The sequence below is a fragment of the Sander lucioperca genome, chromosome 13, assembly GCF_008315115.2.
Source record: "Sander lucioperca isolate FBNREF2018 chromosome 13, SLUC_FBN_1.2, whole genome shotgun sequence".
Lineage (NCBI taxonomy): Eukaryota > Metazoa > Chordata > Actinopteri > Perciformes > Percidae > Sander > Sander lucioperca.
This window is the reverse complement of record NC_050185.1, coordinates 8,704,387-8,717,074: the sequence shown is the minus strand read 5'-3', so window position 1 is coordinate 8,717,074 and position 12,688 is coordinate 8,704,387. Positions and strand designations below refer to the sequence as shown.

The following is a 12,688-nucleotide window of genomic DNA, read 5'->3' as shown; positions in this document are numbered from 1 at the left end:
TGCACGTCTGGCTTGCCCTTTACCTTTTAATTTCAGAGCTCTGTGCTTTTGAAGTAGTTGACTAGTGCTGTCTCATTGTTTATACCCTTATCCCATTGGTACAGTCTAAACTAATACAGTCTATCCACTACTACTATATAGAGTGTAGCATCTACATATTATGTAACGGTCAGTCTTAAAGCCACAAAAAGGCTTTACTGGCAGTTTGTGAGATTTATTAAGTATGAACGTCAATATTAAACCAGCTCAGCTGAATTTTTTCTAAACCCACCTTATTTGTATGTTTGACAGTGGAGTAGAGAAAGTGCCCAGTGAGTGTGTAAACTGTAATGTGTTGTGGATTGGGCAGCACACCCTGACTCCTCTAATCTATCCAAATAAACACTCTTCCTCCCTCCCCCTGGTTCTCAGGGGTTATCATGGAAACCCTATGCTCCCCTGCCCCGACACTAACCGCAGCCTTTAACACAGCGCAGCCTGCTTTCTGTGCATTTGCATTAGAGGCAACACAGGATACACACTCACATGTGCATACTCGTAACCACTCACACACTCAATCATATCTCAAACTGGAGTTGGAGTGAGGAAACAGAATGTCAGGGAAGGAAGCACTGAAGCCAGTGGGAAAGCAGAATTTGCCTCAAGTCTGCAGAGCTCTTTTCTGACCCACTCTACAGGAGGTCTCAGAGAGAAGTTTGGATTCATAAAAGCAGGCAAGTATCTGATGACATTTTTGAAAATAGGCCAGAACACAAAACGAGAAGATTTTAGATTTAGTTAAGTAGTAGAAACTTGACTCGGATACGGAGTTTCAAACAGTTTCTGGATTTTCAAACAGCGAAGACATACATCAGGAGGAAATTCTTGAAATTCTCTTTGTCTCTGACCCCTCACCGCTCTCCAGGTCTTTCAGAGTTCCAGCATCTACTGCCACCATCAAGCTGAAGGAGGACACATCGTCAGGTTTACCACACAGTGAGTACCACATACTCTGTCACCATTTTTTTTTCAATAAAACTTTGTTGAAGAAACAGAAAAATGCTAATCCTTACCCTAACAAAAGGGTTTAGTTTGCTTGAATGCATCCACTACTGTTATTCCTGTGATTCTGGAGAGTTAGGTTTGATTTCTGAAGTTGACCAATCTGGAAATAAGAAGGCTGTATTAATGAGATTATCAAATGGCAAGTATCTGTGGATATGTCAGCAAAGTCTGTCTTCCATTCAGTAATGGAGCTGCTCAAACAGAACATCTTAAAAAAGGAAAGCAATCCAAAGAATGTTCTTAATTCCATTATTAGAGAACCTATAAAAGACTTTTAAAGAGCAGCAAACCTTTGAAATCAGAATCGTCTAATTTTGTATTGCTATTTAGACAATCGAAAAAAACATCACAAGCAAGAAAGCTGATGATGGGATGGACCGGGCGTTCAAATTTAGTGAACTGCAATTTATTTAAAATGATGTTGATGGACAGAACAAAAATGAAAAAAGGTTGCTTGTAAAACCCATGTGTTCACATGGTGCTTGGCATAATACCGGCAGCTGCTAACACACTCGGGAACAGAAGGAAATGGTGTAATATGCCCCTGACATCTTTTTGTTTTTACAACATTAATGTGTTAACACATCTAAAAAAGTTGTTTTGACATGCTAATAACTGATTAGTGGGGTTTTTCAGTTTTCCAGCCGTTCCTGGCTCATTGTTCTGGGCCTTGGTTATCCTAGAGTTTGGAGGTGGGGTCAGTGGAGCCCCATTTCCTCACACTCAGAGCTGTGCAGTTCTCTTTGCTGACTTTCCACACCTTTTACCACATCATTTATTCATGGATTAACTTCTTTTAGCTTTCCAGGATTTTAGTGATAGACTGAAGAATTCTGAGTATTCAGGGAAGTGAAACAGAATTTTATAACAGAAAATAGACAAACTGTATTATGGATATCTTTTTTCAACAAAGTACTTAAAATACTTGACACACTGTGATACATACACATGTTCATGCAGACTTGCAGTCCTAACAGCGGGGTTAAATTAAAGCAATGCACTGAAATGCAGAATATTATAGGTAGATTCATTATTTACATGCAATTATTGGGCTAAAACAGTTTTTCTGTCCTGCAGCATAGACCACAAGGAAATATGAGTCTGTCACAGACCGGGACACTGGAGAAGACGGAGCAGGCCCTCTCTGACCCAGGCTCCCCCTCCAGAGTGGGGTCAGGGGTCGTGGTGCCGCCTCCATACTCTCTGGGCGGCAGCGAAGCCGCTGAACCCCCCCTGGAGTTAAGAGGCTCTCTGGACTGCTGGGCATGCTCTGTGCTGGTCACTGCACAGAATCTGATCATAGCACTAATCAACGGCGGGCTGGCCAGCATCATATTTGGCACCATCCTCACCCCTGCTCTTGTCATGATCATATTCGGCTTCCTCTGCCACTCCGCGGTAACAATCTCCTGTGGAATGTTTTTTTTTTTTTTTTGACTGACAGAAGTGTGAGATTACACAGATTTGAAAAGAAGTAGCTCAGACTGGTGCTGTGTCCAAATTCCATACTAGCCTACAAACTAATAGTATACAGTCATACGAAAATGTGTCATAATGGATAGTTTCTAAAGTTACATACTATACGAGAAATCTTTTGTACTAACAGGAAATGATGCAGACTGTCAATCAAACTGTGAATTTCAGTCTAACTGCACAAGGAGAAAGGAAAATGTTTTTTCAGAAATTTGAAACTGTTTTTCGAGATTATACTAGATTTTCCTAGAGCTTAATTAAAAATATTTTTGCAGCTGTGACTAAGCTGCTTTAGTTCCTTTGTGCAAAGCATTGTGGGACAGTAGTGTACCCCAACACATTTTAAAATCCAGCATAGGTAGTGCATACTGACTGTTTTGAGTATACTTTATTACTGACTTATCCAGTGTAACCAAACTGAAAAACTAGATGTAGTTGTGTGTGTGTGTGTGTGTGTGTGTGTGTGTGTGTGTGTGTGTGTGTGTGTGTGTGTTTGTGATTTTTACATCCGTGCAATTACTCGGATGAGCAATTTCCCTCTATTCTTGCTCTCCAGGTGCAGCCCCATGGAACATCTCTGTATTGCTCAGACGTGCTGGATGACGCCGGCTGCGTGGCTCTTCTGGTTGTGGGCTTTCTGTTGCTCACCCCTCTGCTGGTCCTCGCACTCGCCGCCTACTGTCGCCTGGCCCGACACCTCCAGCTGGGAATGTGTTTCATTCCCTACAGCCGCGCCGTCTACAAGAACCTGCCCCCCTCACGCCACCGGAAGGCTGATGCAGGAGGCTGCTGTGGCCAGCAGGGAGCTTCAGAGAGGGAGGGGAAGGGTAGCGTATGGGTGTAAGAGAGGAGAGGAGTATCCCTGTTTAATGATGAGAGTTTGAGTCTGGCTCTTTCTTTATTTTTTGAAGCCAATTTCCACTGTGTTTCTATTTCTAAAGCCATTGTAAAAACCCATCATATTTCATCATTTATAGTGTTTGTTTAAAAGTCAATATTGCTTTTTCTATGCATTTCCAATGCATTGAATGTATTTTATACCTTTTTAAAATAAAGTGTAAATCGACCTGTCGAGCTTTGTGTTTTACACAGACACCTGGAAACTGAAACAGGATGGACTGTACTTCATGCAAGAGAAGTAGGCGAAATACAAAGATAAATACATTGAATAGCGTAAACAGGTAAAAGATTTGTGTTCATTGCAAACTTTCATACAACACCATTATTGTAGGTCTGTGAATTTGGATTGTATAGGCCTTTATGTGATGAGGATAAAACAGAGGGTCAACAGAATGTAAAGGCACAGCGTGGTTTTGTTTTGTTATTTGATTCCACAGAGCTTTACGGCAAAATGCTCCTTTAGCTGTTCTTTAGCTGCCAAACACATGTTTCCTATTCTTTAATGTCCAAACTACTATTAATATACTGTCAGTCTTCATGTCGTAGACAGAAAGGTATGTGTCTGGTACATAGGTTATCATCTCTTTTTTCACACTGCCATTTGAGTTCTAATTAAAAGCAGCAAGCACACTGTACCTATATATTAACAGAGATACTGTATCACAGTTTAATGTTAACAGTTTCATTGAATGAATGCTGATTTAGCTTTAGACTTTTTTCCGACATACTTTATTATTACCTTTTTATCACTTTTTTGACATACTCTACTATGACTTTTTTGACATGCTATACTATGACTTTTTTATGTCTTTATTTGACATACTCTACCATGACTTTTTCGACATGAAATACTATGAGTTTTTATCACTTTTTTCGAGATGCTATACTATCACTTTTTTATCACTTTTTTTTGACATGCTATACAATGATTTTTTTATCACTTTTTTCGAAATACTATACTATGTTTTTTTTCGACATGCTATTTTGACTTTTTTATACATTTTTTCGATATACTGTACTATGACTTTTTTTATCAATTTTTTGACATACTATACTATGACTTTGTTGACATGCTATACCATGAATTTTCGACATACTATATTATCACTTTTTTATCACTTTTTTTTCGACATGCTATACAATGATTTTTTTTATCACTTTTTCGACATGCTATTCTATGACTTTTTTAATTACTATTTTCGACATACTATACTCTGACTTATTTACAAAAACATAGACTTTTTTTTTTAAGTTAGATAGCTTAGGGTGATAAGAGTAAGACTGGAAGACAGAAGGTTGAGTGTTCAAATGGTATATGTTTTGGTAAGTTTTGAGGTCCAATATACTAAATGAAAGACAAATATGCCCAAAACAAAGTTTTCTGTCAAGTTAGATAGCTTAGGCTAATAAGAAAATGTTAGGAAGACAGGAGGTTGACTGTTCAAATCAGATATGTTTCAGTAAGTTTTGAGGTCCAATACATACTAAGTGAAAGTGCCAAAGTAATGAACTTTGAATCTGAATCTGTCAGGTCAGATATCTTAGAGTGGTAAGAGAATGTTTTGGCAAATTTTTCATGTGCGCAACCCACATACTCAGCGCTGCTGCTCTTCCCACAAATGCATGTTCCTTACAGATGGGGCACCATTTGAAAGGGAACTAAACAGGCTTTCCAAAGGTATAAGATGTATTGCCAAGAAGCGTTGTTATCACAGAGAAATAATCTACCAAAGACAAATTTCCTTACTTTTTGTAAGTTTATGTATCAGTAAGTTTACAGAGCAAATATACTGAGTGAAAAGACAAATATGAGGTAAACATGGATTTGCATGTTGGGTTAGATAGCCAAGGGTGATAAGCGAACTATGGGACGACAGAAGGTTGAGTGTTCAAATCTTTCAGGAAGCAATTAGATTAAAGACCTACTTTACAGGAATGAAGAATTCAAGTAGATGAAGAGGAAAGTTTTATTCCTATCAGTCTTTTTCTCAACTAGTTGTTTTGAAGAGATAACTGCACTTTTCGACATGCTATACTATGACTTTTTTAGCACTTTTTTCAGCATACTGTACTATGACTTTTTTCACATTTTTTCGACATACTATACTATGACTTTTTTTCGACATGCTATACTATGATTTATTAATCACTTTTTTCGACATACTATACAATTACTTTTTAAACATACTATAATATGACTTTTTAATCACTTTTGTCGACATACTATATTATGACTTTTTTGACATGCTATTCTATGACTTTTTTATTACTTTTTTCGACATACTATACTCTGACTTATTTTCGAAAACAGACTTTAGTCAGGTTAGATAGATTAGGGTGATAAGAGTAAGATTGAAAGACAGACGGTTGAGTGTTCAAATCTTATATGTTTCGGTAAGTTTTGAGGTCCAATATACTAAGTGAAAGAAACAAATATTCCCAAAACAATCTTTCCTCCCAAGGTAGATAGCTTAGGGTGATAAGAGAATGATTGGAAGACAGAAGGCTGAGTGTCCAAATCTCACATATTTGTGGCCCAATACATACTAAGTGACAGAGACAAATATGGCAAAGTAATGAAGCTATCTGTCAGGTCAGATAGCTTAGTTTGATAAAAGAATTTCTTGAAGACGGAGGATTTAGTGATCAAATCGTATATGTTTCACTAAGTCTTTTTCTCAACCGGTTGTTTTGAAGAGATAACTGCACTTTTCGACATACTATACTATGACTTTTTCTACATGTTATACTATGATTTTTTTATTACTTATTTTGACTTACTATACTATGACTTTCTTCGACATACTATAATATGACTTTTTTCAACATGTTATACTATGAGTTTTTTATCAATTTATTCGACATACTATACTATGACTTTTTTCGACATACTATAGTATGACTTTTTTCAACATGCTATACTATGACTTTTTTATGTCTGTATTTGACATGCTATACTATGACTTTTTTATCACTTTTCTTTCTGACATACTATACTATGACTTTTTCGCCATGCTATACTATGACTTTTTATCACTTGTTTCGACATGCTATACTATGACTTTTTATCACTTTTTTCAACTTTTTTTAAGACTTTTTTCGACATGCTATACTATGATTTTGTATGACTTTTTTTCGACATACTATACTATGATGTTTTTGTCTTTTTGCGACATACTATAATATGACTTTTTCAACATACTATACTATGACTTTTTTATCACTTTTTTCGACATACTATAATATGACTTTTTTCAACATGCTATACTATGACTTTTTTCGACATGCTATACTATGACTTTTTTCGACATGCTATACTATGATTTTGTATCACTTTTTTTCGACATGCTATACTATGATTTATTAATCACTTTTTCGACATACTATAGAATTATTTTTTAAACATACTATAATATGACTTTTTAATCACTTTTTTCGACATACTATAATATGACTTTTTAATCACTTTTTTCGACGTACTATAGGGCCACTATAATAAGTGAAACAGACAAATATGCCCAAAACCAAGATTCCTACAAAGTTAGATAGCTTAGCGTGATAAGAGAATGTTTGAAAAACAGATGGTTGAATGTTCAAATCTGCCTTTTATGTGGTCCAATACATACTAAGTGACAGAGACAAATATGGCAAAGTAATGAAGCTATCTGTCAGGTCAGCTAGCATAGATTGATAAGACAATTTTTAGAAGACGGAAGATTTAGTGATCAAATCTTATATGTTTCAGTAAGTTTACAGGTCCAATATACTGAGTGAAAAGACAAATATGAGGAAAACATGGTTTTATGTGTTAGGTTAGATAGCCAAGGGCGATAAGTGAAATACTGGAAGATAGAAGGTTGAATCTTTCAGGGGGCAATTAGATTAAAGACCTACTTTACAGGAATGAAGAATTCAAGTAGATGAAGAGAAAGGTTTTGTTCCTGTCAGTCTTTTTCTCAACCAGTTGTTTTGAGGAGATAACTGCGCTTTTCGACATACTATACTATGACTTTTTCAACATTTTATTCTATGACTTTTTTATCACTTTTTTCAACATACTATACTATGACTTTTTTAACATGCTATACTATGACTTTGTCGACATACCATACTATGACTTTTTTGTCTTTAGTCGACATGCTATACTATGCCTTTTTTTTATCACTTTTGTTGACATACTATAATATGACTTTTTTTAACATGCTATACTATGACTTCTTCGACATACTATACTATGACTTTTTTGTCTTTTTTCGACATACTGTACTATGACTTTTTTCGACTTGCTATACTATGACGTTTTTATCACTATTTTCCACCTACTATACTATGACTTTTTTATCACTATACTATGACTTTTTTCGACAAGCTATACTATGACTTTTTTAATCACTTTTTTCGACATACTATACTATGACTTTTTTCGACATGCTATACTATGACTTTTTTGTCTTTTTTTAACATACTATACTATGCCTTTTCTCAACATGCTATACTACGAGTTTTTTTTATCAATTTCTTCGACATGATATACTATGACTTTTTTCACTTTTTTTCGACATACTATGACTTTTTTCGACATGCTATACTGTGACTTTTTTATCACTTTTTTCCACCTACTATACTATGACTTTTTTATCACTATACTATGACTTTTTTTAACATGCTATACTATGACTTTTTCGAACTACTATACTATGACTTTTTTCACTTTTTTACGACATACTATGCTATGACTTTTTTCGACATGCTATACTATGACTTTTTTTAACATGCTATACTATGACTTTTTCGACCTACTATACTAAAACTTTTTTCACTTTTTTACGACATACTATACTATGACTTTTTTCGACATGCTATACTATAACTTTTTTAATCACTTTTTTCGACATACTATACTATGACTTTTTTGACATGCTATACTTTGACATTTTTGACATGCTATACTATGACTTTTTTCGACTTTTTTACCCCTTTTTTTTCGACATGTTATACTATGACTTTTTTTTATCACTTTTTTCAACATACTATACTATGACTTTTTTTAACATGCTATACTATGACTTCTTCGACATACTATACAAATTCTTTTGTCTTTTTTCGACATACTATACTATGACTTTTTTATGTCTTTATTCGACATGCTATACTATGCCTTTTTTATCACTGTTGTCGACATACTATAATATGAGTTTTTTCAACATGCTATACTACGAGTTTTTTATCAATTTCTTCGACATAATATACTATGACTTTTTTCACTTTTTATCGACATACTATACTAGGACTTTTTTCGACATGCTATACTATGACTTTTTCGACCTACTATACTATGACTTTTTTCGACTTTTTTACCCCTTTTTTTTCGACATGTTATACTATGACTTTTTTTTATCACTTTTTTCAACATACTATACTATGACTTTTTTTAACATGCTATACTATGACTTCTTCGACATACTATACAAATTTTTTTGTCTTTTTTCGACATACTATACTATGACTTTTTTATCACTGTTGTCGACATACTATAATATGAGTTTTTTCAACATGCTATACTACGAGTTTTTTATCAATTTCTTCGACATAATATACTATGACTTTTTTCGCTTTTTATCGACATACTATACTAGGACTTTTTTCGACATGCTATACTAGGACTTTTTTGACATGCTATACTATGACTTTTTATCACTTTTTTCGACATACTATACTATGACTTTTTTCGACATGCTATACTATGATTTTGTATAACTTTTTTTCGACATACTATACTATGACTTTTTTATCACTTTTTTCGACATACTGTACTATGACTTTTTTATCACTTTTTTCGACATACTGTACTATGACTTTTTTCGACATGCTATACTATGATTTTGTATCACTTTTTTTCGACATGCTATACTATGATTTATTAATCACTTTTTTCGACATACTATACAATTACTTTTTAAACATACTATAATATGACTTTTTAATCACTTTTTTCGACATACTATAGTATGACTTTTTCGACATGCTATTCTATGACTTTTATTACTTTTTTCGACATACTATACTCTGACTTATTTTCGAAAACAGACTTTTGTCAGGTTAGATAGATTAGGGTGATAAGAGTAAGATTGAAAGACAGAAGGTTGAGTGTTCAAATCTTATATGTTTTGGTAAGTTTTGAGGGCCAATATACTAAGTGAAACAGACAAATATGCCCAAAACCAATTTTCCTACAAAGTTAGATAGCTTAGCGTGATAAGAGAATGTTTGAAAGACAGATGGTTGAGTGTTCAAATCTGACATGTTTGAGGTCCAATACATACTAAGTGACGGAGACGAATATGGCAATGTAATGAAGCTATCTGTCAGGTCAGCTGTCTTAGATTGATTGGAAGATTTAGTGATCAAATCTTATATGTTTCAGTAAGTTTACAGGTCCAATATACTGAGTGAAAAGACAAATATGAGGAAAACATGGTTTGTTAGGTTAGATAGCCAAGGGTGATAAGTGAAATACTGGAAGACAGAAGGTTTGGTGTTCAAATCTTTCAGGGAGCAATTAGATTGAAGACCTATTTTACAGGAATGAAGAATTCAAGTAGATGAAGAGAAAGGTTTTGTTCCTGTCAGTCTTTTTCTCAACCGGTTGTTTTGAAGAGATAACTGCGCTTTTAGACATACTATACTATGACTTTTTCAACATTTTATACTATGACGTTTTTATCACTTCTGTCGACATACTATAATATGACTTTTTTCAACATGCTATACTATGACTTTTTTCGACATACCATACTATGACTTTTTTGTCTTTTTTCGACATACTATACTATGATTTTTTCAACATTTTATACTATGACGTTTTTATCACTTTTGTTGACATACTATAATATGACTTTTTTCAACATGCTATACTATGACTTTTTTCGACATGCTATACTATGACTTTTTTATCAATATACTGACTTTTTTCAACATGCTATTATATGACTTTTTTCGACATGCTATACTATGATTTTTTCCAACATGCTATACTATAACTTTTTTCGAAATGCTATACTATGACATTTTTATCACTTTTTTTTTTCGACATGCTATACTATGACTTTTTTGTCTTTTTTCGACATACTATACTATGACTTTTTTATGTCTTTAGTAGACATGCTATACTATGCCTTTTTTATCACTGTTGTCGACATACTATAATATGACTTTTTTCAACATGCTATACTATGCCTTTTTTATCACTGTTGTCGACATACTATAATATGACTTTTTTCAACATGCTATACTACGAGTTTTTTTATCAATTTCTTTGACATAATATACTATGAGTTTTTTAACTTTTTTTCGACATACCATACTATGACTTTTTTGTCTTTTTTCGACATACTATACTATGACTTTTTCAACATTTTATACTATGACGTTTTTATCACTTTTGTCGACATACTATAATATGACTTTTTTCAACATGCTATACTATGACTTTTTTCGACATGCTATACTATGACTTTTTTCGACATACCATACTATGACTTTTTTGTCTTTTTTCGACATACTATATTATGACTTTTTCAACATTTTATACTATGACATTTTTATCACTTTTGTCGACATACTATAATATGACTTTTTTCAACATGCTATACTATGACTTTTTTCAACATGCTATACTATGACTTTTTTCGACATGCTATACTATGACTTTTTTATCACTTTTTTTCACCTACTATACTATGACTTTTTTTTATCAATATACTGACTTTTTTTAACATGCTATTATATGACTTTTTTCGACATGCTATACTATGATTTTTTCCAACATGCTATACTATAACTTTTTTCGAAATGCTATACTATGACATTTTTATCACTTTTTTTTTCCGACATACTATACTATGACTTTTTTATAACTATACTATGACTTTTTTATAACTATACTATGACTTTTTTATAACTATACTATGACTTTTTTCGACATGCTATACTATGACTTTTTTGTCTTTTTTCGACATGCTATACTATGCCTTTTTTATCACTGTTGTCGACATACTATAATATGACTTTTTTCAACATGCTATACTACGAGTTTTTTTATCAATTTCTTTGACATAATATACTATGACTTTTTTCACTTTTTTTTGACATACCATACTATGACTTTTTTGTCTTTTTTCGACATACTATACTATGACTTTTTCAACATTTTATACTATGACGTTTTTATCACTTTTGTCGACATACTATAATATGACTTTTTTCAACATGCTATACTATGACTTTTTTCGACATGCTATACTATGACTTTTTTATCACTTTTTTCCACCTACTATACTATGACTTTTTTATCAATATACTGACTTTTTTCAACATGCTATTATATTACTTTTTACGACATACTATACTATGACTTTTTTCGACATGCTATACTATAACTTTTTTAATCACTTTTTTCGACATACTATACTATGACTTTTTTGACATGCTATACTATGACTTTTTTGACATGCTATACTATGACTTTTTTGACATGCTATACTATGATTTTTTATAACTTTTTTCGACAAACTATACTATGACTTTTTTTGACTTTTTTACCCCTTTTTTTTTCGACATGTTATACTATGACTTTTTTGTCTTTTTTTAACATACTATACTATGCCTTTTCTCAACATGCTATACTACGAGTTTTTTTTATCAATTTCTTCGACATGATATACGCTGACTTTTTTCACTTTTTTTCGACATACTATACTATGACTTTTTTCGACTTGCTATACTGTGACTTTTTTATCACTTTTTTCCACCTACTATACTATGACTTTTTTATCACTATACTATAACTTTTTTAACATGCTATACTATGACTTTTTCGACCTACTATACTATGACTTTTTTATCACTATACTATGACTTTTTTTAACATGCTATACTATGACTTTTTCGACGTACTATACTATGACTTTTTTCACTTTTTTACGACATACTATGCTATGACTTTTTTCGACATGCTATACTATGACTTTTTTTAACATGCTATACTATGACTTTTTCGACCTACTATACTATGACTTTTTTCACTTTTTTACAACATACTATACTATGACTTTTTTCGACATGCTATACTATAACTTTTTTAATCACTTTTTTCGACATACTATAATATGACTTTTTTCAACATGCTATACTATGACTTTTTTCGACAAGCTATACTATGACTTTTTTCGCCATACCATACTATGACTTTCTTGTCTTTTTTTGACATACT

The 12,688-nt window shown here is 33.0% G+C and overlaps 1 protein-coding gene across 1 annotated transcript; it reads left to right on the top strand.

Moving 5' to 3' along the window:
* The first annotated feature begins 458 nt into the window (after window positions 1-458).
* tmem88a (transmembrane protein 88 a) lies at window positions 459-3,588 on the top strand. The gene is made up of 4 exons (XM_031320006.2): window positions 459-713; window positions 905-975; window positions 2,122-2,442; window positions 3,074-3,588. The coding sequence occupies exons 3-4, from the start codon at window positions 2,140-2,142 to the stop codon at window positions 3,359-3,361; spliced, it is 591 nt and encodes a 196-aa protein (XP_031175866.1). The 5' UTR covers window positions 459-713; window positions 905-975; window positions 2,122-2,139; the 3' UTR covers window positions 3,362-3,588.
* The last annotated feature ends 9,100 nt before the right edge of the window (window positions 3,589-12,688 follow it).

Bases quoted from the DNA above. Each gene is read 5' to 3' on its own strand.
- tmem88a (XM_031320006.2), top strand. From the start codon at position 2,140: ATGAGTCTGTCACAGACCGGGACACTGGAGAAGACGGAGCAGGCCCTC. The intron at 2,443-3,073 runs GTAACAATCTCC...CTTGCTCTCCAG, and splicing joins GCTTCCTCTGCCACTCCGCG to GTGCAGCCCCATGGAACATC.